This window comes from Molossus molossus, unplaced genomic scaffold (assembly GCF_014108415.1).
Source record: "Molossus molossus isolate mMolMol1 unplaced genomic scaffold, mMolMol1.p scaffold_m16_p_11, whole genome shotgun sequence".
Classification (NCBI taxonomy): domain Eukaryota; kingdom Metazoa; phylum Chordata; class Mammalia; order Chiroptera; family Molossidae; genus Molossus; species Molossus molossus.
The window spans coordinates 74928748-74956547 of record NW_023425346.1 but is presented as its reverse complement, the minus strand read 5'-3'; the positions used below and the strand labels follow the sequence as shown (position 1 = coordinate 74956547).

Genomic DNA, 27800 nt, shown 5'->3' with positions numbered 1-27800 from the left:
TTTGTTAGCTTTGAAGATGGAAGAAGCTAGGAGCCAAGAAATGCAGGCAGCCTCTGGAAGCTGGACTAGGAGAGCAAACAGGTTTCCCATTAGGGCCTCCAGAAAGAACCAACCCTGCTGACACTTTTGTTACCGCAGTGAGACCCATTTCACACTTCTGATCTCCAGAACTGTAGAATAATTTTAAAAATGTATTTTTATTGACTTTAGAAAGAGAGGGAGAGGAAGATAAAGATCAATGTGAGACAGACATCAATGGCTGCCTCCTGCGCACCCCCCACTGGTTATGGAGCCAGCATCCTGGGCATGTGCCCTGCCTGGGAATCAAAGCAGAACCCCTCAGTCCATGGGACGACGTTCAATCTACTGCGCCACACTGGCTGGGCATGAGTGTAGAATATTTTTTGTATTGTTTTAAGTTTGAGGTTATCTATTATGGCAGCATGGAAAAGTAACATAGCATCCAAATGTAAATAGCTTACTCTGGAGAACAAAACACCTGAAGGGAGTTTAAAAGTTTTAAAGAAATATTGACAACTCATTATTTGATTCATACTAGTAAATTTCAATAATGTTTACACTTTGTTTCTAGTAAACTTAAATTAAAAAATTAAATTATACCCATTCAATTGTACTGTCATTCTTTTAATGATGTTTCAGAACAAAGAAAATGTTACAGAGTTATATGGGGTTTTTATCTGGTATAGAGGGCACAAGAAACACCAACAGAAAAATATTTGTACAGCTCCAAAATAGATTACTTACAAATATTTGCAAAATTCATTCTTATGAGATTCATGTACTTTTCACTTGATATAACAGTTTACAGAGATGAAAAATTAAAATAGAGCTTTCTTATTAGAAAGACAATAGTACATATTAGCCCTTGCTAAAAGTATTTGATAAGAAAGTGAAGATATTTTTATTCCCAGCTAATTGTCACATGCACTCTATTCTCTCTGCTTCTGCTTCGTTCTCACTGTGTCACTCTAGTATGCTTATCTCCTGAGTTCTCTCTGCATTTTGCCTCCTCTGTATATATCTGTGCCATGGCTTCTGGTGTCATTTCTTCTATTCCACTCTCCACTGGGACTTCGCTGCGGCCGTTTTCTTATTTCCCTTTGCTTGTAACGACTGTGACTTCTGCTCTGGCTTCTCCTGCTCCTCTCATCTCTGCTCCGGCTTCTCCGGCTCCTCTCATCTCTGCTCCGGCTCCTGCTCCTCTCATCTCTGCTCCGGCTTCTCCTGCTCCTCTCATCTCTGCTCCTCTCATCTCTGCTCCGGCTCCTGCTCCTCTCATCTCTGCTCCGGCTCCTGCTCCTTTCAGCTCTGTCAGCTCCTCTCCTCTCTGGGCTGTGGTTATGGCTTCTGCACTTTCTGTCAAAATCAGAATGACTCCATCTACTAGTCTCCCTAGAACGCCCTTGTTTTAAAAATCTAGGCTCTTCTTTGGCTTTTTCCATGTTACAGTGATTGCTAGAAAGTTCTTCAGCAAGTTTTCTCTTAGACTTGTCCTTTTCTTCTACATCACTATTTTTATTACTTGAACATTTGTTTTTCTTTCTTTTCTTCTTTTGTATTTTCTTTTCTTTGTTGTCACTATCACTGCTGCTTTCTGAAGTCTCACTGGAGGAGGAAGAAGAGGAGGAGGAAGAAGAGGAGGAAGAGGAAGAAGAAGATTTGTTTTTATGTTTTTTGTGTTTACTTCTGCTCTTCTGAAGCTTTTTCTTTTTTCTATCTTTTTTCTTTTTCTTTTTTTTCTTCTCAAGTCGATCCAATTTCCTGTTATGGGGAAAAACAGTAACAGACTAAAAATAGTCCTTTTATCGACAAGCAAAATTTTGAATAGAGAATATATTTTCTTAGAAGTTATTATAAGTGGTATTCAAATATAAACACATTTTATTAAATGACAAATCATTTTCTTCCTTTTAAATTATTCAAGTCACATATACATGAAATTTAAATAAAAAATTAAATGCATTAAGCCAATTCTCTCAGTACACTTTGCTCAATAGTAATGACTATTTAAAAGAAATTCATACTGAATCAAAATCTGAAAAGATATAGCACTCTACATAAATGGTCATTCTGACCTAAGGAAGGTTTGTAACATTCATTAACTGGACCGACTGCAAACTCAAATATATAACTATAATCAGATGAAAAACTGATTTATGTGTATACTATTTTAAACTATGGAAATATTAATATTACATTATCAAAATTCAAGAGCATATGATCCAGAAATTATGAATAAGAATACACTTTACATTTTTATACTTTTTTTTTGTTATATAAAATAATCACATACTGGTTTTCAATAATTATTTAGAATTCTAAACAATAGAATAATTCTATTAAGGCATCTTGAATTTCTAACGAGTACTCCACATTCTCAGAAGAGTAACTTGTTTATATGGCTATGTTTAAGTTACTCTGAAATAAAAAGGTCTTTCACTGGGTTTTGTCCATTCATTCTCAAAACTCAACATACGGAAATATCATGAGCTCCCTCTATTGGACTCAGCACACATTTCTTGGATTCTTTCATCTAGAGGTAGTATATTTAACAAGATTTATATTACTTTAAACTTAAGCATTTTTCAGCATTCCTCATAAAATCTTACAAAATATTAAAAGGGCAATACATGGCCCAAATTATGTTCAAAGAATAAATTACAAAGATACATACAAATCTATTATAACAAGTAAAACCTACAAATATTTATTTCCAAATTAAATGTTCTGAAAACTGCAATTTTTTTTTTGTGGTGTAGTCTGAATATATAATCTTAGATTCCTTTTCACATTATTGAAAGAAAGACAAAACTATTACTATAGCTGAAGAATAAATCATTAAATAAATGTGATATATTGTTTAAGTACTTCATGAGCTCTTAGGATCAGAGTTGAATATGATACTAAGATGAAACAAACCAAAAATGAAATTGAATCCATTAAACATATACTTTTTCATTACCTGAGAAGTTTCTGTTTTTGTTTGGTTGTTAGTGACTTTAAAAATTCCACTTCTGGATCTTCTTCACCCTCACTTGCAACATATTCCTGCGTCAACAAAGATCATTACACTGTAAGATTGTGAGACAAGTTAGTTATCAGACAGAAAATAAGACATAAGTAAGAAATTTTGTATTACACACTGTAGATGAATGTGACACTTAGGATAGAAAAGTGGGGGTGGGGATAAATCAAGGAGTATCATTACACACTAAGAGGCTAAGATGACAGCTTTGCCAGCATTAACAAACTTTAATCAGGAAGAGTATGATACAGTAACATGGATAAAATGTTTCTATCTCTTGAGTTTGAATTTAAATACTTGAAGGTTTAAAAGTTTCATTTTAAATTTAATGAAATATTAATCCAAGAAGATCATTAAATTTTGGGGAAGATGAAAACATCCACAATTTTAGCTTTTAAAATTTAAACAGTATATTATCAAATATATGATTAGCAAATACATATCAAATAAATCAAACAGTACAAATATATGATTATATAGGTTATACAAATAATCTCTAGTAATACGTTTTTTTTTATGATTTAAAAAAATTTTTTATTTTTTTGTTACAGATGTTTCTCTTTTTACCCCATTGACACCCTCCTCCCCATACCCCCTACCCCCTGTCCCCAGCTTTGTTGTCCATGTCCATTGGTTATCCATACATGCATATAAGTTCTGTGGTTTATCTCTTCCCACCCCCTCACCCCCTCTTCTGAGGGATGTCAGTCTGGCCCTACTTCCATGTTTCTGGGTCTACCGTATTCCTCAGACTGTAATGTTCATTATATTCCGTATATAAGTGAGATCATGTGGTATTTGTCTTTTTCTGCTTGGCTTATTTCACTTAGGATAATACTTTCCAGGTCCCTACATGTCGTCTCAAAGGATAAGAGATCGATCTTTCTTACAGCTGCATAGTACTCCATTGTGTATATGTACCATTGCTTTTTTATCCATTCATCTACTGATGGACACTTGGGCTGTTTCCAGATCTTAGCTATTGTGAGTAGTGCTGCTATGAACATGGGGGTACATACATTCTTCCTGATTGGTGTTTCAGGGTTCTTAGGGTATATTCCTAGAAGCGGGATCACTGGGTCAAATGGAAGTTCAATTTTTAATTTTTTGAGGTAACACCATATTGTTTTCCATAGTGGCTGCACCAGTCTGCATTCCCACCAGCAGTGTACTAGAGTCCCCTTTTCTCCACACCCTCGCCAGCACTTGTTGTTTGATGATTTGTTGATGGCGGCCATTCTGACAGGTGTGAGGTGATACCTCAATGTGCCTCTTTTCTGAGCAGCACAAGTTTACGCCAGTGAGAGACTGGGTGTTAGTCTCAGCTCTGTCTTAAATAGCCACATGACCTGAGTGAAATCAAAATCACTTAACTTCTCTGGGCTCCAGTTTCCTCATTAAATAAAATAAATGGTTTGCATTAGGATATCTACAACCATTTAAATTCAACCATTTTCTGGATCTATGGACAGTTCAATAAATTAATGTATAAAATATTTTCTATAATTTTAGGAGTTTTCTCTCATATACTTTTTCCCATTGGTTCTATTTATGTCACTTCAGGGGTAAGTTAGCAGGAAGGAAAAAAAAATAACAACCTTATGAGTTAGGTATTTCCACATAAACCCAGAGGAGCAGTTTCATTTATTAAAATATAGGTTTAAAAACAATCTCTCATTAAAGAAGCAAAATCAAAATACATTTATGCATTTTCTTTGCTCTACCTTGCTTTCCTATGGACATATGCATATTGAAAAACATTAAGAGGTAATTCACAAGCAATCACATTTAGATTTATAGACATTTTCAGCTTACTGATAAAAAGATCATTACCTGTGATGGATCATTTGCGGTCAAGTTTCTCCCCAGTACATTTCGTTTCAGTGCAAACCCACTGTTTCTCATCTCCGCTATTAGCTCCGAGGGGTGCATCGATGGCCCTGTTCACAAAAATCACAGTTTGAATGTATCATTTATATCTCTCTACCTTTTTCGGACTCCACAGTAGGAATGCAGTTGAAGCTTTGTTAAGTAAAATCACAGCTAAATCAACTCAATAATCTTCTGCTGAGCAAATAATCAGATACGATTTTCTAAAACAGCAGTCTGGAGATTCAGAATAGAAAATAATTGCATTTTTCTTTACGTGCTATGGGATTCTCTTCTTATGTAACTTGGTTATATTGAAAAGGATACATTTAGATGTTATTCCTTGGCAGTTTTTAGTACAAAATCAAAGCAAAATGATAAAAACTGGCATTAAACTTTTAATAGTTATTATCTTAGTTAAGAATTCAATTTAAAAGAGACACTTTGAAAAGTTCATTAGAAATTTATTATTCTAGTTTCCAATTCAAAAAATTCCTCACCTGTTCAGCCGCTGTGGCTCAGAGGTTGAGCATCAACCATGGACCAAGAGGTCACCTGTTTGATTCCCAGTCAGGGCACATGCCTGGGTTGCAGGCTTGATCCCCAATAGGGGGTGTGCAGTCAATTGATGTTTCTATCTCTCTCTCCCTTTTCCCTTCCTCTCTCTCTAAAAAAAAATCAACAAAACATATTAAAAAAAACACAAAAAACAAAAACAATTCCTCACCCTTACTTATCAACTACCAATACTGAGTACATTGCCATGTGGTAGCTAATTATCAACAACACACCACACACACACACACACTCTCTCTCTCTCTCTCTCATGCATATGCTATGGGTATTGTTTCTATAAGTTCTTCAATTAATCTTGTGCATGCAAGCATGTGTGTGTGTGTGTGTGTTTGTGTGTACACACCTCCAGAGTCTGAAATGTCTAAGTATTAGTGTGACATTGGTGAAAAGCAATTTTAGGCTGGCTATAGGTTTGTATATGTTATATTTTTCACCAGCTGCTATTTCTTCTTTTGCAAAATCCCGAACTGAAAAGCGAGCTGCTTTTTTGGTTAGATAATATATACTAAAAAAAATAATACAAAATAAAGATAGTCAATTAAAAAACAAAAATTGCTAAACATCTGAGCCCTTCCCTCAAACGTCATTAGGTTTACATGAGGTAGAAGAGACTCTTTACTTTTTCTTTTGCATATTCCACTTTCATTTTGTTTTCCCTGCAGGTAGCAAACAGTGACAACAGTTCATGAAAGCTATCCACATTTGTGGCCTAAATCAATACTGGCTTAAATGAACTACACTGGGCGATGTATCTGGAATATAAGGAAGAATAAGACAATTCCTGTAAACAAGAAATGCATAAGGGAGGTGGGGGACAAACATTCAAAAATGGATTCTCTGGTTTGATTAAGTACTTCATCTATTTCTTTTTACTGCTTTATTGAAAGTTCACCTATATGTTACCATTGAAAACAAAAGGCAATAACATTTAAATCTGCTCACTTGTCAGTAGCATCTTTGGTAAAAGTTTGGTTGAAGAGTTCAGGTGTAAGTTAATATCTTTTACTGGACCCTATGGGCTTCAAAAATTTTTTTTGTTTCTTTATTGGTTTTAGAGAGGAAGGGAGAGGGAAAGAGAGACAGAAACACTGATGAAAGAGAACATCAATGGCCGACTCCTGCATGCCCCCCACTGGGGACTTGGCCCACAACCTGGGCATGTGCCCTGACCAGGAATCAAACCGGTGGCTTCTTGGTGCATGAGACGATGCTCAACCACTGAGCCACACTAGCCAGGCATCAACAACTGTTTTAGATGTCAAATGAATTCAGCACTTTCAATTACTTCAAGAAAATGATCTCTTTCCCCAGTCTGACAGAGAGTATACAGATTATGAGAGAAACATTCCTCTTCTAGCATTTGTATTTCTCCAAAACCTCAACTGAACTCTGTAGTATATATGCTTAGCATACCCTTCCACATTATAAGACTCTAAATACAGTGCTTAGTGAAATACCTGATAAACAGTACTCAATAAATATCTAACAATTATTATTTTTGCCAGTAGCTATAAAATTTTTATGATTATCTTCATAAGTAAAAAATACTCTTAGTTGTAACATTTTTGAAAATCCTGTCTTATTCACACATATTTTTCTATCATCAATTCCTGGGTTTGAAAGATGTGACAAGTTAGATTTAAAGATATATTTAGTAAGATGTCTTTATACTTTCATGTTATTGTGACAGTGGCTAGGTAAACTGACAGAAACGACTCTTTGATAACTCAAGATTTAGTTGATTTAATAGTATATACTGAAAAAATTTTTACAAACATGTTCAAATGCAAAATCACTACTTTTTATAAAATTGATTTTTAGAGAGAGAAAGGAAGGAGAGAGAGAAACATCGATATGTGAGTGAAACATTGATTGGCTGCCTCCTGCATGTCCCCCTACTGGGGATCGAGCCCCCAACCTGGGCATGTGCCCTACCCAGAATCGAACCAACAACCTTTTGGTGCACAGGACGACACTCAACCAACTGAGCCGCACCAGCCAGGGCCAAAATCACTATTTTTATATATGGTGCCTCAATATTTTAAATTACAGCTGGAGTTGGGGCTCAGGAATGTATGGTTTGCTCTTAAAGTGATTAGACCCAGACTACTTTCTACTTTAAAAATACCATAAAGTCATTGTCTCAGGGGAAAAAAATCCCTCAGGAGGTGAATTATGTTGTACAAAATGTTTGTAAAGGATTTAATATATGCATTGAGAGCATTCACTTTTATAGAACTAAGCAAAAGCAATGGAAGGTAAAACACATTCTGTAGTAAAATAGGCATTTCATCAGAGAATAATAAGGAAAGTTCTGGCCATTAGGCCATCCCACTGACTTTACAATTAGATGATAACAGTCCCAGGTTAATCCACAGATGGCACAGGAGGAAGACTAATGCTAAAGGCAAAGACACTTTGTGTTTCACAGCAAGCACTAGAACAGATGTATCTTCCATTCAAAGTGTGTGTGTGTGTGTGTGTGTGTGTATTTTAATAACTTTATACTATGGAAAAGTTCCAACCTAGAGAGAATAATGTAATTAATGAACCTTATGTAGTCATCAAACAGCCATTATCAATATTTTGCCATTCTTGTTTTATCTATTAGCTCTAACTTTGCTTATTTTTTGAAGGGTATTTTAAGTAAATCTCAGATATATACATTACTAACAAATAAGGATTATTTCTTAAAAACAAAACCCCAACACCTTTATCATACCTATCGAAACATTTTAAAATAGCATCTAATATCCAGTCAACATTCAATTTCCCTGGTAGTCTCAAAAGTATTTTTATAATTGTTTGTTCATATTAGGATCCAAACAAGGCCCACAGATTGCATTTGTTTCATATATCTCAAGTCTCTTATTTTGTATTGATGTATAACTGACACATACCTTAAGTCTCTTTTACTCTAAATTTAGTCACCTCTTCCATTACTACTATTCACTTATTGAAGAAATTTAAGTTATTTGTCCTGTAGAACTTTCCACATTCTGAATAGGGACATCATTTAATTTGTTCTTCTAGCCCTTGTATTTTTTTAATTTTTTAACAGTTGGAAAAATTTTTTTTTCTTTATTGATTTTAGAGAAAGAGGGAGAGGGAGATAGAAACATCAATGAGGGAAAACATCCACTGGCCGCCTCCTGCATGCCCCCCACTGGGGATTTGGCCCACAACCTGGGCATGTGCCCTGATCGGGAATTGAACCACTGACCTCTTGATGCATGGGTCAATGCTCAACCACTGAGCCACACCGGCCGTGCAATCCTTATATTTCCTGTAAATCTTTAGTTAGGTCTAGAGGCTTAATATTAAATTATTTTGGTACCTTATACAACGTATTTTGGGGAAATATATGGAAAGTCTTCTAAAGTTTGAAGACTTCTGGTATCAGGAAATGATACCAGAAAACACATTTCTGGCTGATGAACTAGACTAAGGAAAAAAGGCTGAGACTTCAACCTGGTGTTCCTGCTTTCACCATGTATTTACTATAGTGACAGCAACAGTGGTATAACCTTAAAAACATGTGTTTTAAACATTAACATAAATAAATTATGATTCTTATTTCCATGAAGGTACAATCTTGTTTCCTGAAGTTAAATAGACTGTATCTAGTGAAAAAGTCACTCCTTATCACTAAATGTAAAAAGGACACTTAGACACTAGTTCTAGTATACGTTCAAGCAAAAGATCTGCACCTAGTGGGAATTACCAAGAATTATTTTACACTTATATTTCATTCCAAATATTACCTAACCTTCTTGCTTTTAAGAAAGCTTATAGCCCTGGCCGGTTTGGCTCAGCGGTTAGAGCGTCGGCCTGCGGTCCTGAGAGACCCGGGTTCGGTTCCCGCTAAGGGCATGTACCTCGGTTGCAGTTTGTCCCCGGCCCTGGTTGGTCGTGTGGGTGGCAGCCACTCGATGTGTTCCTTTCACATCGATGTTTCTCTCTCTCTCTCTCTGTTCCTCTCTCTCCCTCCCACTCTACCTGAACAAAAAAATGGAAAAATGTCCTCGGGTGAGGATAAAAAAAAAAAGAAAGCTTACAGAAACTTATCTTTAAAAAGACTGGAAAGGGGGCACAGTAGGAACATGCAGCACAAGTCCCAGGAAAAGAGTGAACAAAGCTATTAATAAAGTGTGTGGGTGATTTTTATTTATATAGATGAGAATGTTTTATGTATGATTTTCTAAAGGTTATACAAGAACCAATTGTACTGAATTGTAATAAAACTGCTCCATACTGGGAATTTTCCTGACACACTGCCAGTTCATCTCTGTGGAGGCTGAAAACAATAGGGTTTCTTATTGCTCTTATCCCAAGTTCATACTGAAGACAGCTACTTTGACTTCTATTAAAACATACACTATAAAGGAAAAATTCAACATTTGGCCCACAACCTGGGCATGTGTCTAGAAAAGAAACAAAAGCAAGGAAAGATAAAACTGCTCTTATTGTATGCTAATAGAAAACATTACTTACTAAAAACGGCCCTGGCCGTTTGGCTCAACAGCTAGAGCGTCGGCCTACGGACCAAGGAGTCGCAGCTGATTCCAGTCAAGGGCATGTACCTTGGTTGCAGTTCAGTCCCTGACTGTGCTCAGGGTCATGTGTGAGGCAGCCGATCAATGGGTCTCTCTCAAATCGATGTTTCTCTTTCTCTCTCTCTCTCTCTCTCTCTCTCTTGCTCGCTCTCCTTCCCCTCCATCCCTTCCTCTCTATCTGAAGATAAATGGAAAAAAATATCCTTGAGGATTAAAGAAAAAACAAAAATAATCTTGCTTTATAGAATCAATACAGTTAAGATACATGACATATTTGATTATGTTATCTTTAAACTTACATTTTCTAATTAATTCATATGCAACTATTTTAGTGATGACACATCCATCTGTATGTGAATTCACAGTCCTAGAGAACTAAGAAAAATCATTTGTTATATGGTGACAGAGGGACACTAGACTTGGAGTGGTAAGCACACAATGGAATACATAGATGATGTATTACAGAATTGTACATGTAAAACTTCTATAATGTTATTAACTAATGTCCCCCTAATAAATGTAATAAATCATTTGTGTTGTGATGAACATGAAGTGTTAGCACTTAGCATTATGTTTTACTTATCTTATTTTTTTTTTAATTATCTTTATTGTTGAAAGTATTACAGATGTCCCCCCTTTTCTCCTCTCATTGATACCCCTCCACCGGCTTCACGGCACTGTTTTCTGTGTCTATTGGTTATGCCTATATGCATTTAAGTTCTTTGGTTTATCTCTTCCCACTCCCAACCCCCCTTCCCTCTGAGATTTGTCAGTCTGTTCCCCACTTCCCCACTCTGAATCTATTTTGTCAGCTTACACTGTTCATTATATTCCACAAATAAGTGAGATCATGTGATACTGGTCTTTCTCTGAATGGACTATTTCACTTAGCATGATACTCTTCAGGTCCCTCCATGTTGTCTCAAAGGATAAGAGATCTTTCTTTCTTACAGCTGCATAGTACTCCATTGTACATATGTACCACAGCCTTTTAATCCACTCATCTACTGATGGACACTTGGGTTGTTTCCAGATTTTAGCTATTGTAAATAGTGCTGCTATGAACATGGGGGTACATATATTCTTCCTGATTGGTGTTTCAGGCTTCTTAGGGTATATTCCTAGAAGTGGAATCACTGGATCAAATGTCAGTTCCATCTTTAACTTTTTGAGGAAATACCACATTGTTTTCCATAGTGGCTGCACCAGTCTGCATTCCCACCAGCAGTGTACTAGAGAACTGCTTTCTCTACATCCTTGCCAGCACTTGTTGTTTATTTGTTGATGGCAGCCATTCTGATAAATGTGAGGTGATACCTCATAGCTGTTTTAATTTGCATCTCTGATGCTTAGTGATGTTGAGCATCTTTTCATGTCTCCCGGCCATTTGTATGTCCTGTTTGGAAAAGTGTCTATTCAGGTCCTCTGCCCATTTTTTAATTGGGTTGCTTGTCTTCCTTTTGTTGAGTTGTATGAGCACTTTATATATTTTGCCAAATACGGTCTCCCATACAGTGTGGGTTCCCTTTTCATTTTGATGTTGGTTTCTTTTGCTGTGCAGAAGTTTTTTAGTTTGATGTAGTCCCATTTATTAATTTCTTTCTTTGCTTCTCTAGCCCTAGATGATGTATCAGTGAAAATTCTGCTTCACGTGATATCTCAGATTATTTTTAAAAATAGTTTTTCTTTATTGATTTGAGAGAGAGAGGAAGGAAGAGGGAAAGACAGAAACATCGATTGGCTGTCTCCTGCATGCCCCCACTGGGCATGTGCCCTGACTGGGAATTAAACCAGTGACTTCTTGGTGCATGGGTTGATGCTCAACCAGTGAGCCACACTGGCCAGGCATGTCTGAGATTTTGACTAAATTTTCTGCTAGGATTTTAATGGTTTCATGGCTTACATATGCCTTTTATCCATTTTGAGTTTCTTTTTGTGTATGGTGTAAGTTGGTAGTCTAGTTTCATTTTTTATTTTATTTTATTTTTGTCACAGATGTTTCTCCTTTTATACCCCATTGACACCCTCCTTCCCATCCCCCCCCCCCGCCCCATCCCCGGCTTTGTTGTCCATGTCCATTGGTTATGCGTACATGCATATAAGTGTTTTTACATGTACCTGTCAATTTTCCCAACACCATTTATCAAAGAAATTGTCTTTACTTCGTTGTATGCTCTTTGCCTCCTTTGTTGAATATTAAGCATACTGTCTTGGGCCGATTTCTGGGTTCTCTCCTCTGTTCCACTGATCTATATGCCTGTTCTTGGGCCAGTACCAGGCTGTGTTGATTACAGTGGCTTTGTAGTATACCTTGATATCCACTAGTGTGATCCCCCCAACTTTGTTCTTCTTTTTCAAGATTGCTGTGGCTATGTGGAGTCTTTTTTGGTATCATGTAAACTTGGAATTTTTGTTCTAGCTCTGTGAAGTATGCCATTGGTATTTTAATAGGGATTGCACTGAATCTATATATTACTTGGTAGTATGAACATTTTAATGATGTTGATTCTTCTAGTCTATAAACATAGTATATGCTTCCATTTTTTTTTTTTTTAAATGTCTTCCTCGCCCTGGCCGGTTTGGCTCAGCGGTTGGAGCGTCGGCCTGCGGTCCGGAGAGACCCGGGTTCGGTTCCCGCTAAGGGCACGTACTTCGGTTGCAGTTTGTCCCCGGCCCTGGTTGGGTTATGTGGGTGGCAGCCACTTGATGTGTCCCTTCACGTCGATGTTTCTCTCTCTCTCTCCCTTCCTCTCCCTCCCTCCCACTCTATCTGTACAAAAAATGGAAAAATATCCTCGGGTGAGGATTAAAAAAAAAAAAAAGTCTTCCTCTATTTCTTTTTTCAATGTCCTACAATTTTCCAAGAATAGGTCTTTTACCTCCTTGGTTAAGTTTATTTCTAGGTATTTTAATTTTTTTGTTGTTGTTGCAATGGTAAATGGGATTGTTATTTTTGTTTCTCTTTCTGAGTGTTCATTATTGGTGTATAAAAATGCCATCAATTCCTGGATGTTAATTTTGTATCCTGCTACTTTGCCAAATTCATTTATTAAATCTAGTAGGTTTTTGGTGGAGTCTTTAGGATATCCTATGTACAAAATCATGTTATCTTGAATAATGACTGTTTCCCTCCTTTCCAAGTTGGATGCCTTTTATTTTTTCTTCTTGTCTAATTGTCATGCCTAAGACTTCCAGTACTATGTTGAATAAGAGTGACGAAAGCAGATATCCATGCCTTCTTCCTGTTCTTAAGGAAAATGCTTTTAGTTTTTGCCCATTGAGTATGATGTTGGCTATAGGTTTGTCATATATGACTTTTATTATGTTGAGGTATACCCCTCTTCCCACTTTGCTGAGAGTTTTTATTAAAAATGGGTTCTGGATTTTGTTAAATGCGTTTGTAGCATCTACTGATACAATCATATGCTTTCATCTTTCATTTAGTATATGTGTTGTATCACATTTATTGATTTGCAAATATTGTACCAGCCTTGCATCCCTAGGATAAATCATACTTGGTTGTGGTGAATAATTTTTTAAATATATTACTGGATCTGATTTGCTAATATTTTGTTGACAATCGTGGTGTCTATGTTCATCAAGGATATTGGCCTGTAATTTTCTTTCTTTGTAGTGTCTTTTTATCCTCACCTGAAGACATTTCTCCATTTCTGTTCAGATAGAGTGAGAAGTAGAGAAACATCTACATGAAAAAGACCCATCAAATGGCCGCCTCCTACACGACCCCAACCAGAGCCAGGGACGAATCACAACTGAGATACATGCCCTTCACTGGAATTGAGCCCATGACTCATTGGTCCGTGAGCTGATGCGCTAACCACTGAGTAACAGGCCAGGGCTCTTTGTAGTGTCTTTATCTGGTTTTGGAATTAGGCTTACGCTGGCCTCATTAAAAAGGGCTTAGAAGTCTTACTTTCTCTTGAATGTTTTGGAATAGCTTGAGAAAAATAGGTATTAGTTCTTCTTTGAATGTTTGGTAATCCTCTGCAGTAAAGCCACCCGGACCAGGGATTTTGTTTACTGGGAGTATATTGATTACTGCTTCAATTTCTTTAGTTGTCATTGGACTACTCAGGTTTTCTGACTCTTCCCTGTTGAGTTTTGGAAGCTTATATAATTCTAGGAATTTGTCCATTTCGCCTAGGCTGTCCAGTTTGTTGGCATAAATTGTTCATAGTATCTTCTTATAATCCTTTGGATTTCTACAGTGTCAGTTGTTACTTCGCCTCTTTCATTTCTAATTTTATTTATTTGGGTCCTCTCGCTGTTTCTTGGTGAGCCTGGTTAAAGGTTGATCAATCTTGTATGTCTCTCAAAGAACCAGCTCCTGGTTTCACTGATCTTTTGTATTGTATTTTTTTTAGTGTCTATGTCATTTATATCTGTTCTGATCTGTATTATTTCCTTCCATCTACTAACTCTGGGGTTTTCTTTTTGATTTCTTTCTAATTCTTTAAGTTGTAGGGTTAGATAGTTTATTAATTTTTTTTCTTGTTTCATAAAGTAGGCCTGTAATGCTATGAACTTCCCTCTTAGGGCTGCTTTTGCTGTGTCCCATAGATTTTGTATTGTTGTACATTCATTTTTATTTTGTTTCCAGGAAGCTTTTTATTTCTTCCCTGATCTCCTTAGTAAACCATTCACTGTTTAATAACATGCTATTTAGCCTCCATGTGTTTGAATGGTTTTGAGTGTTTTTATTGTGATTGATTTCTAGTTCCATGTCATTGTGATCTGAAAAGATGTTTGATATTGCAATCTTCTGGAACTTGTAAAGACTTAGTTTGTGTCCTAACAGGTGCCCTGTCTTTGAGAATGTCCTGTGTGTGCTTGAGAAAATGTATATTCTGCAGCTTTGGGGTGAAATGTTTTGTAAACATCTATTAAATCCATCTGTTCTAGTGTCATTTAGGGTCTCTGTTTCCTTGTTGATTCTTTGTCCTGACGATCTAACCAGTGATGTCAGTGGGGTGTTAAAGTCCCCTACTATGATTATATTGCTGTCAATTTCTCCCTTAAAGTCCTCTAGCAGTTTTTAAATATATTTTGGTGCTCCTATATTGGGTGCATATATGTTTCCAGGGTTATATTCTCTTGGTGAATCAATCCCTTTAATATTATGTAGTGCCCTTCTTTGTCTCTTGTATGGACTTCATTTTGAAGTCTATTTTTATCACATATGAGTATTGCTACCCCAGCTTTTTTTATGTTTGTTTCCATTTGCATGGAAGAATTTTTTCCATCCCTTCACTTTCATTCTGTGTGAATCTTTTGTTCTGAGGTGGGTCTCTTGTAGACAGCAAATATATGGGTTATGTTTTCTTATCCAATCAGCTACCCTATGACTTTTGAGTGGAACATTTAAGCCATTTATATTTAAGGTTATTTTTGATAGGTACTTATGTGTTGCCATTTTAATTCTTTATGCCCGTATTCCTCTTTATCCCTCTCTTTCTTCTTATAACAGTCCTTTTAGCATTTCTTGCAATATTGGTTTGGTGGTAAACTCCTTTAGCCTCTTTTTTTGTTTGTTTGTTTGTGAAGCTCTTTATTTCACCTTCAATTTTCAATGACAGCCTTGCTGGATAGTGTTGTCTTAGATTCAGTCCATTGATTTTCATTACTTTGTATATTTTATGCCACTCCCTTCTGGCCTGCAGTGCTTCTATTGAGAAATCAGTCAACAGGCTAATGGGAGCTCCCTTAGAGGCAATTTTTTTGTTTCTCTTGCTGCCTTTAAGATTCTTTCTTCGTCTTTAACACTTGCCATTTTAATTATGATGCGTCTAGGTGTGGGTCTTTTTGGGTTCACCTTGAGTGGGACTCTCTCTGTTTCCTGTTCTTGTGTGATTTTTTCGTTTACCATGTTAGGAACATTTTTTGTCATTATTTCTCCCAACAGGTTCTCTACTTTGATTCTTCTCCTTCTGGTACCCCTACTATACTAATGTTGTTGCTTCATGCTGTCCCAAAGCTCCCTTAAACTCTCCTCCTGCTTTAAAATATATATTTTTTTCAATTTTCTGTTCTAATTGGGTGTTTTTTTCTAACTTGTCTTCTATCTTGCTGATTCAGTCCTCAACTTCTTCTAATCTACTAATGAATCCTTCCAAGGTTTTCTTTATTTCAGCTATGTCACTCTTCATTTCCACTTGATTCTTATTAATAACTTCTACCTCTTTTTTTCAAGCTCCCACTGAGTTCTTTGTAGTTCTCATCAAGTTGCTTGTAATTCTCACTAAGTTGTTTGAGCATCTGTACTACTATTACTTTGAATTCTTTATCTGACAAACTGCTTACCTCCATTTCATGTAGTTCCTTTTCTGGTGAGTCCTCCTTTTATTTCATTTTTTTTTGGGGGGGGGGGTGTTTATTTGTGTTATAAAATATATTCAGAAAAGATGATAAACAGTGATGTTTAGAACAGTAAGCAAAGTCTTTCTATTCAGTCACTCACTAAATTATTATTTACTAAGCATGCAGGCTGTGCAAGCATTGGGGATAAAAAGATACAGTCCCTATTTTAGAAAAGCTTATACTTGCCAGGAAAGAACTAGAAACTGAATTTGATTTTCAACTCTCATAGGATTTTTTTTTAAAAAAGGAATATTGTACATGTCAAGAATATCAAGTGACATCATTTGGAATTTGAAACTTACTTAAAAAAAATCTTTTCATTGATTTTTAGAGAGAGGAAAGGAGAGGGACAGAGAGACAGAAACATCAGTGAGAGAGGAACATTGATTGGCTGTCTCCTGAACACCCCCTATTGGGGATCAAGCCCCAAACCTGGGCATGTGCTCTGACTGGGAATTGAACCAGGGACCTCTTGGTGCATGGGTCGATGCTCAACCACTGAGACACATATCAGCTGGGCTTGAAATTTACTTTTTAGAAAATGTGAAATTTTCCACATTACCATATTGAGACAGTTCCAAATATTTAAAAAATTATAGTTAAATTAAAAAAAAAAAAAGCAAAGTAACTTTAAATATATAGCAACTAAGCCTGAAAAACCAAAAGGCAAATAATTAGTACAAAGCGAAACCAATGTTAACAAATTTGGGCTCAATGTTTATTCACTTTTATATTGCTATTATAACATTTGGGTTTTGGTTCAATATATAGAGAGAGAGCTTGAAAGTCCTTTCATCCTCATGATTAGAAAAAAATGTGAAAATACTGAAAATCAACAAATCTTCTTAGATCTATCACAGAATTGAGGTCACATGGCAAACTGCCATCCCCAAAATGGGAGAGAGACAAGTGACAGAGAATCATAGTTTACCAGAACCAGAAACCACCAATGGAGCCAGCAACTGGTAGGATTACTTAAAGGATAACTGACTATTGTTAGAGACTGAACAAGAATTAGTTTGAGATAAAACTCCTGGGGGCCCAAACTTTGTGGGTTTTACTTCCAGGAGTGCTATCAGGTTCTTACTATGAACAACAAAGAATAATCCTCTTGTACTTCTCTTTCAACAGTGGGAAGGGAAAAGGAACCATTTTGAAGTATGCCCCAAAGCAGTCCTGAACAAATGCTTGCCCTTAAGGAAAACTATTTAACTAGACCTTATCCTACATGGGGATGGGGGTGGGGGTGGGGGGTGACAACAGACTATTTCACTAGAACCTAACCTACTAACCTACATGAGAAATGGACAGATCCAGCAGGCAGAAAATCAACAGGATAAAGTTGAACTCAACAGCACCATCCATCAACTGTATTTAGTTGACATTTATAGAATACTTCGTCCAACAACAGCATAATACATTCTCTTCAAGCTCATATTCACCAAAACAGATCACATTCTGGGCCATATAACACATTTTAACAAATGTAGAATAGAAATCCCACAAAGAATGGTCACAGATCAAAATGGAATTAAACTAGAAATAACAGATAGCCAGAAAAATCTTAAAAATATATTTTGAGATTAAACAACATACTTCTAAATAACATGGATTGAAGAAGTCTCAAGAAAAATTTAAAAATATTTTAAACAAAGCAAAAATGAAAATACAATTGCTGTGTAATAAATATTTTGCTGGCCTGTGTGCCTAGTTCCTGGGAGCAAGCTTATAAATCCTCAAAATTTCCTGGGAGACAGGAATCTCTTTGTTATTCATGGTGGGAGCTAACAGTTTATGTTAATGAGTTGACTCATGGTGAGCTCCTGATAGGCTATATTATGGAGATGACTCAGGATGGGGCTGGCTACAACAGAAAGACCAACCATGTGATTAGAGTGTTGGGGCTTTAAGCCACATATCAGCCTGACCTCTGGGAAAGGGACAGAGACTAGAGATCGAGTTCAACCACATGACCAATGATTCCATCATTCATGCCTATGTAATTAAACCCTAATAAAAATGCTGGAGAGCTTGAATGAGGTTCCCTGGTTAACAATACTCTGTGCATCTGTTGCACATCAATGTGTAAGGAGGGTGACAGGTCCAGACTTCATGGGGAAGAGAGAAGATACTAGAAAGTGTGTATTTTGTGGGGGTGGGGAGAGGAAAGCATTGCAATTTTAACTGTGTAAAATTTAAAGGCAAATAAAGAGATATTAAAATCACTTTCTTTTAAAAAAACTTTTAATTGATTTTAGAGAGGAAGGGAGAAGGAGATAGAAACATCGATGAGAGAGAATATCAACTGGCTTCCTCCTGCATGTGTCCCCTGACCAAGGAATTAAACCCGTGACCTCTTGGTGCATGGGTCAACGCTCAACCAGTGAGCCACACTGACCAGGCTAAAACCACTTTCTTTACTACATATTGTATGATTCTATTTATATGAAATGTCCCAAATAGTCAATCTAAAAAAGAAAAAGTAGGAAGCAGAATAGTGATTGCCTAGGACTGGGGGAGATTGGGGGATGAACAGTGATGGCTGCTGAGTATGGAGCTCCCTTTTGGGGTAATGAAAATGTTCTAAAACTAACTGTGGTAATGAATGTACAATTCTGTGAATACACAAATTCAAAGCCATTGAATTCTAAGCCATTGAATTGTACACTATATTTTTTAAATATATTTTTATTGATTTTTTTTTTTTTTTTTAGAGAGAGAGAGGAAGGGGGAGAGAGGGAGAGAGAGAGAGAAACATTGATCAGCTGCCTCCTGCATGCTCCCTACTGGAGATCAAGTTCACAACCTAGGCATGTGCCCTGACAGGGAATTGAACTGGGACCTCTCGGTCTGTGGGACAATGCTCAAGCCACTGAGCCACACCAGACTGGCTGAATGATACACTTTAAATGGGTGAACTGTATGGTATATAAATTATAACTCAATAAAGCTATTAAAAACTAAACACTTGCTCGACTTCCGGTCAAGATAGCGGCATAGGTAAATGAGTATTGTTTCCTCCCACAACCACATCAAAGTTACAACTAAACTACAGAACAACCATCATTCAAAACTGCCTGAAATCAAGCTGAATGGAAGTCCTACATATACATAATTAAAGAAGAAGCCGCATTGAGACTGTAGGAGGGGCGGAGGCAAGCTGGGCTGGTCCTATACCCACGTGTGGCAGATAAAAATTAGGAGGATACCTTGGCTGGAAAGGTCCCCCCTGAAGACTGAGGGGTCCCCGTATCACACCAGGACCCCCAGCTCAAAGTTCCAGTGCCAGGAGAGAAGTCCCCATAATTTCTGGCTGGAAAAACCAGCGAGAAATGAGGCTGAGGAAGGCTGAGGATGCTGGAGCTGAAGGCAGCTCCTTTTCAAGGACCCATGCATGGACTTACTCGGACTTGAACCCTCCAGGCTCCAGCATGGGGGAGGGAGCTTGAAAGGCAACAGAGACACATAAGGAAGAACTGAGTTGTTTGGCATTGGAACAAGGACTGGAGAGGCAGCTTTCTTCTGGACAGATGTGCTGTCAAAGGCCTTTGTTCCTTTGGTGGGCCCTTCCCTGGGGCGGCAGATGGCAGCCATATCTGGTACTCCAGCAACATGGCTCACACTGTTTGCCCCACTCTGGTGATTCCCTGAGGCACCCCCCACCACCAAGCTGTTGCCAGTTACTTTACCATAGGATTAGCCTGTCTTGAATCCTGCTTCAGGTTTTTCCTAAATTCTTCCAAACAAGCAGCATCTGGTCTCAGCTAGCCCCATACCTCTAGTTAAGTAATACACAGAAACAAACACAGGGAAGCAGCCAAAATGGGGAGACAAAGAAACAGGTCCCAAATGAAAGAACAGAACTAAACTCCAGGAAAAAAACTAAGCAAAATGGAGATAAGCAACCTAACAGATGCTGAGTTACAAACACTGCTTATAAAGATGCTCAATGAACTTAGTGAGAACCTCTGATAACTTAGGGAGGGCCTCAAGAGCATAAAAAAGGACCAGTCAAAAATGAAGGAGGCACTAACTGAAATAAAGAATAACTTACACAGAATCAATAGTAGAGTGGGTAAAACCAAGAAGCAAACCATCAACTTGGAATACAAGGAAGCAAAAAACACCCAATCAGAACAGCAAAAAGAAATAAGAATTCAAAAAAAAAATGAGGACAGTGTAAGGAGCCTCTGGGACAACGTCAAGCGTGCCAACATTCGCATCTTGGGGAAGCCAGAAGGAGAAGAGAGAGAATAAGAAATTGAAAACCTATTTGAAACAATAATGGCAGAATGCTTCCCTAACTTGGTGAAGGAAACAGACATATAAGTCCAGGAAGCACAGAGAGTCCCAAATAAGGTGAACCTCAAGAGTCCCACACCAAGACACATCATCATTAAAATGCAAAAGGTTCAAGACAAAGAGAGAATCTTAAAAGCAGGAAGAGAAAAGCAGTTAGTTACCTAAAATGTAGTTTCCATAAGACTGTCAGTTGATTTCTCAAAAGAAACTTTGCAGGCCAGAAGGGAATAGCAAAAAATATTCAGAGGGATGAAAAGCAAGAACCTACAACCAAGAATACTCTATCTGGCAAAGCTGTCATTTAGAATCGATGGCAATGTAAAAAGTTTCCCAGACAAGGAAAAGCTAAAGGAGTTCATCACCACCAGACCATTATTATATGAAATGTTGAAGGGTCTTCTTGAAGAGAAAGATAAAAAATATGAACAAACAAAATGGCAATGAATACGTATCTATCGACAATTGAATCTATAAACAAAATGAAGCAAAAGAGAAACATTCTCATAGATAGAGAACATTTTGTTGGTTGCCAGATGGGAGGGGGGTTGGAGGAATGGGAGAAAAAGGTGAAGGGATTAAGAAGTACAAGTTGGGATTATTCCAAAATGGCACCAGAATGAATGGAAACTACACAGACCATCTTCTAGGACCAAACTGGAATTACAACTAAAATAAAGATAAATCGTTGGGAAAAAGCAATAGAAAAGTAGCTTGTGAGGATCATATAACCAGGGACACTGACTCGATCCTGGTAGGATTGCAAAACTGCAAGAGGGAGGCTGAGAGACCCTGTTGGCAGCGGCCTTAGTTGTGAGCAGCGCCCTTGGGGTTAAAGTCTTAAGCAGCTCCAGAGCCCAGAGCCAGGACAGACGCTAAAATAGCCACAGCCACTCACATTGGGCTCCAGCAGAGGGAGCGAGGACTGGACTGGAACTGTGTGAGGACACTCGGGATTTGGAGGGTGATCAGAGCTTTTGCTGAGTTGCAGCCACGCAGGATGTTGGCCATCTTACTCCTTCCCAGGGCTCTGGGAAGGAGTAAGAAGGCGGTAACCCCTCCCTCAGAGATTCAACCCCACCCAGGTGGGTCATTGAAATGCAAATTGAAGCTCATTAACAATCAGCATCTGCCCCACCATCCAAAAATCCCCTTATGCTGAGCGCCTGAGGGAGTTTTTCATTCAACTGAGAACCAAGGCTCTTCAAGTAACAGCTACTGTTAGCCTCCAGGGAAAAAGCTACAGGATAACTGAACCATTCCTGGGCTAGCAACTCTAACCAGGAAAGTAAGACTTGACAGTGATGTTTAACGTGGGTCCTCCCTCGCTCATCCAAACCCAGGAAAGGGAACCACAAACAGCAGAACACCAATACCTACACAGAAAATTTGACAGGCTCCAAAGCCCACTGTGATAGCCAAAATGGTGAAACAAAAAACCCAAATGCCAAATGAAAGAACAAGAGACCTCTACCAAAAATGAGATAAGCAAGTTAACAGAGCTAGAATTCAGAGCCATGATCTTGAGGAAGTTCAACAGCACGAGTAAGGACTTCAACACCATGAGTAAACATAGAAATGTTGAAAATCAACCAATTGGAAATTAAAAACCACCAACAAGAAATGAAGAATGACATTTCAGAAATGAAGAACACATTGGAAGGTCTAAACAGCAGAGTAGAGGAAGCTGAGGACCAGATCAGTGTATTAGAAGACAAGGTAGAAAAAAAAAATCAACCAATCAGAAAACCAAAAGGAAAAAACAATTAAAAGGCAGGAAGACAGCTTAAGAGAACTGTGGGACAACTGGAAAAGTAATAACATTCGCATCATAGGAGTCCCCGAAGAGGAAGAAAGTGGGCAAGGGTTATAGAATATATTTGAAGAAATAGTGACAGAAAACTTTCCTAACTTGGTGAAGGAAGAAGGCATTCAAGTTCAAGAAGCACAGAGAGCCCCAAGTAAGAAGAACCCAAACAGACCCACACCAAGACACATAGTAATTAAAATGCCAAAAATTAAAGACAAAGAGAAAATCCTAAAAGCAGCAAGAGATACGCAACAGGTTACCTACAAAGGAAACCCCATAAGGCTCTCAGCTGACTTCTCAACAGAAACCCTACAATCCAGAAGGGAGTGGCATGAAGTAATCAAGGTCATTAAAAACAAAGATCTGAATCCAAGACTACTCTACCCAGCAAGGCTATCATTCAAAATAGAAGGTCAAATAAAAAGCTTCCCACCAGGGACGGGGCGGGGGGAGGAGGTGGGTGTCAATGGGGTAAAAAAGGAGAAACATCTGTAACAAAAATAAAATTGAATAAATAAATAAAAAAAGAGCTTCCCTGACAAAAAAAAAAGGCTAAGGGAATACATTAGCACCAAACCAGCACTGCAAGAAATGATAAAAGGACTGCTGTAATTAGAAGATATAGGAAGAAAAATAGAACCACACTAAACAAAAATGGCAATAAATAAGTACATATCAATTATCACCTTAAATGTAAATGGACTGAATGCTCTGATAAAAAGACAGAAAGTAACTGATTGGATAAGCAAGTATGACTCATCTATATGTTGTTTACAAGTGACCCACCTCACAACAAAAGATTCACCTAGGTTGAAAGTGAGGGGATGTAAAAAAATCTTCCAAGCAAAAGGAAAAGAAAAAAAAAGCTGGGGTAGCAATACTCATATCTGATAAAATAGATTTCAAAATGAAGGCCATAAGTAGAGACAAAGAAGGGCACTACATAATATTGAAAAGATCTATTCAACAGGAAGATATAACCTTGATAAACATATATGCACCCAGTATAGGAGCACCAAAATATATTAAAAATCTTCTGGAGGACTTCAAAGGAAAATTCGACACCAATACAATCATAGCAGGGGACTTCACCCTGCTGACAGCACTGAATAGATCCTCTAGACAAAAAATTAGCAAGGAAACAGGGACTCAAAATGAAACACTAGACCAAATGGATTTAATAGACATCTCCCGAGATTTACACCCCAAAACCACAGAATTGACATTCTTCTCAAGTGCACATAGGACATTCTCAAAGATAGACCACAGTTAGGACACAAACTAAATCTCTACAAGTTCAAGAAGATTGAAATCATATCAAGCATCTTCTCAGATCACAATGGCATGAAATGAGAAATCAATTGCATCAAGATCTTGCAAAGTCATTTGAACACATGGAGGCTAAATAGCATGTTATTAAACAATGAATGGGTTACTGAGGAGATCAAGGAAGAAATGAAAAACTTCCTGGAAACCAATGAAAAGTAACACACAACACAAAATCTATGAAATGCAGCAAAAGCAGTTCTGAGAGGGAAGTTCATAGCACTACAGGCCTACTTCAAGAAACAAGAAAAATTTCTAATAGACTACCTAACTTCACAACTTAAAGAATTTGAAAGCAAACAAAAAGAAAACCCCAGAGCAAGTAGAAGGAAGGAAATAGTAAAGATCAGTGCAGAAATACATGACATAGAGACCAAACAAACAATTCAAAGGATCAATGAAACAAAGAGCTGGTTTTTTGAAAAGATAAACAAAATTGATGGAACCCTTAGCTAGACTCACCAAAAAAGTAATGGAGAGAACCCAAATACACAAAATCAGAAACGAAAGAGGAGAAATAACAACTGACACCACAGAAATACAAAAGATTTGTTAACAACTACTATGAATAATTATATGGCAACAAATTCGACAATCTAAGTGAAATGGACAAATTTCTAGAAACACACAGTCTCCCAAAACTGGACCAGGGAGAGATAGAAAACTTGAACAGACCAATAACAACTAAGGAAATTGAAGATGTAATCAAACTTTCCCAGCAAACAAAAGCCCAGGCCCGGATGGTTTCAAAGGGGAGTTTTACCAAACATTAAAAAAAGAACTAACACCCATTCTCCTCAAACTATTTCAAAAAATTCAAGAAGGAAGACTTCCAAACTTGTTTTATGAAGCCAGCATAATTCTAATTCCAAAACCAGAAAAAGACACTACAAAGAAAGAAAACTACAGGCCAATATCCCTGATGAACATAAATGTCAAAAACCTGAACAAAATACTAGCAAATTGAATCCAGCAATACATCAAAAAAAGTATTCACCATGACCAACTGGGATTCATCCCAGGGATGCAAGGCTGGTACGATGTTCGCAAATCAATAAATGTGATACACCACATAAATAAAATGAAAGATAAAAACCGCATGATCACATTAATAGGTGCTGAAAAAGCATTAGACAAAATCCAGCATCCATTTCTGATAAAAACGCTCAGCAATGTGGGAATAGAGGGATCATATCTCAACATAATAAAGGCCATATATGAAAGACCTACAGCCAACATCATACTCAATGGGGAGAAACTAAAAGCATTTCCCTTAAGATCAGGAACAAGACAAGGATGCCCACTTTCTCCACTCTTATTTAACATAGTACTAGAAGTCTTAGCCACAGCAATCAGACATGAAGAAAAAATAAAAGGGATCCAAATTGGAAAGGAGGAAGTGAAACTGTCATTATTTGCAGATGACATGATATTATACATAGAAAACCCTAAAGACTCCATCAAAAATCTACTAGACTTAATAAATAAATTTGGCAAACTAGCAGGATACAAAATTAACGTCAAGAAATGAATGGCATTCTTACACACCAATGATGAACTGACAGAAAGAGAAACTGAAAATACAATCCCATTTACCATTGTGGCAAAAAAATTAAGATACCTAGGAATGAACTTAATCAAGGAAGTAAAGGACCTATTTGCAAAAAACTACAGGACATTGAAAAAAGAAATAGAGGAAGACATAAAAAAGTGGAAGCACATACCTTGTTCATGGATTGGAAGAATTAACATCATTAAAATGTCCATGTTACCCAAAGCAATCTATAGATTCAATGCAATCCCCATCAAAATACCAACGACATATTTCACAGAACTAGAACAAATACTTCAAAAGTTCATATGGAACCAAAAAAGACCCCGAATAGCCACAGCAATCATGAAAAAAAAGGACAATGTAGGTGGGATTACAATACCAGATATCAGGTTATACTACAAAGCTACTGTAATCAAAACAGCCTGGTACTGGCACAAGAACAGGCATATAAACCAGTGGAACAGAACAGAGAACCCAGAAATGGACCCAAGACATTATGCTCAATTAATATATGACAAAGGAGGCAAGAGCATACAATGGAGTAAAGACAACCTCTTTAAAAGTGGTGTTGGGAATATTGGACAGCTACATGCAAAAAAAAAAAAAAAAATGAAACTAGACCATCAACTTACACCATACACAAGAATAAACTCAAAATGGATAAAAGACTTAAATGTGATTCATGAATCTATAAAAATCCTAGAAGAAAATGTAGGCAACAAAATTTCGGACATCATACACAGCAGAATTTTCACTGATACATCACCTGAGGCAACAGAAACAAAGGAGAAAATGAACACATGGGACTACAGCAAACTCAAAAGCTTCTGCACAGCAAAAAAAACAGCCACCAAAATGGAAAGGCAACCCACTGTATGGGAGAGCATCATTGACAATGATACATCAGATAAGGGCATACAAACAGGACATACAAATGGCCAAGAGACATATGAAGAAATGCTCAACATCACTAATCATCGGAGAGATGCAAATTAAAACAACAATGAGGTATCACCTCACACCTGTCAGAATGGCAGCCATCAACAAATCATCAAACAACAAGTGTTGGCAAGGGTGTGGAGAAAAGGGGACTCTAGTGCACTGCTGGTGGGAATGCAGACTGGTGCTGCTACTATGGAAAACAATATAGTGTTACTTCAAAAAATTAAAAATTGAACTGCCATTTGACCCAGTGATCCAGCTTCTAGGAATATATCCTAAGAAGCCTGAAACACCAATCAGGAAGAATATATGCACCCCCATGTTCATAGCAGCACTATTTACAATAGATCTGGAAGCAGCCCAAGTGTCCATCAGTAGACGAATGGATAAAAAAGCAGTGGTACATATACACAATGGAGTACTATGCAGCTGTAAGAAAGAAAGATCTCTTATCCTTTGAGACGACATGGAGGGACCTGGAAAGTATTGTCCTAAGCAAAACAAGCCAAGCAGAAAAAATACAAATACCACATGATCTCACTTATTTGTGGAATATAATGAACATAAGAATCTGAGGAATATGGTAGACCCAGAGATGTGGAAGTAGGCTACAGACTGACAACTCTCAGAAGAGGAGGTAATGGGGGGAGGGAAGAGATAAACCACAGAACTTATATGCATGTACACATAACCAATGGACATGGACAACAAAGCCGGGGATGGGGTTTGGGGGATGGGGAGGAGGGTGTCAATGGGGTAATAAAGGAGAAACATCTATAACAACAACAACAACAAAAATAAACAAACAAATAAATAAAAGAAGTACAAATTGGTTGTTAGACTGACATACCTCAAAGGGAAGGGGGGGTTAGGGGAAGGGAAGAAAAAAACCAAAGATCCTATTTATATATATACATAACCAATGGACACAGACAACAGTGTGGGGAAAGGAAGGAGGGGGGCGGCAGTGGGGAGGAGGGTGTCAAGGGAAAAATGAGGAACATCTGTAATACATTCAGCAATAAAGATAAGTTAAAAAAAATCTGAAAACAAACAAACAAACAAACAAAAAAACACTTGCTCAAGAAAATAAAAAGACAAGCCACAGACTGGGAGAAAATATTTGCAGAAGACACATCTGATTGTTATCCAAAATATACAATAACTCTTAAAACTCAACAATAAGAAAACAAACAACCCAATTTAAAAAATGGTCCAAAGGCCCTAACACCTCACCAAGAAGATATATAGACGGCAAATAAGCATATAAAAAAAAGATGCACGTCCAGCTGGTGTGGCTCAGTGGTTGAGCATCGACCCATGCACCAAGAGGTCGCCAGTTCGATTCCCAGTCAGGACACATGCCCAGGTAGTGGGCCTAATCCCTAGTGGGGGGCATGCAGGAGGCGGCCAGTCGATGTTCTCTCTCATCAATGTTTCTGT

General features: G+C 37.5%; 1 protein-coding gene across 2 annotated transcripts in view; it reads right to left on the bottom strand.

The window, feature by feature from the left end:
- Window positions 1–637: 637 nt before the first annotated feature.
- CIR1 (corepressor interacting with RBPJ, CIR1) overlaps window positions 638–27800 on the bottom strand; it is a 45373-nt gene continuing 18210 nt past the window's right edge. Inside the window, exons 8-11 of one of the 2 annotated variants that reach the window (XM_036254867.1) lie at window positions 4880–4986; window positions 2984–3069; window positions 1286–1782; window positions 638–1171 (exon numbers count right to left, since the gene is read on the bottom strand). In XM_036254867.1, the coding sequence (XP_036110760.1) occupies window positions 999–1171; window positions 1286–1782; window positions 2984–3069; window positions 4880–4986 (863 nt within the window). In that variant the 3' untranslated portion in view covers window positions 638–998. Of the gene's footprint in view, window positions 1183–1285; window positions 1783–2983; window positions 3070–4879; window positions 4987–27800 lie in introns of both variants that reach the window. The other variant, XM_036254868.1, reaches the window with a different exon arrangement.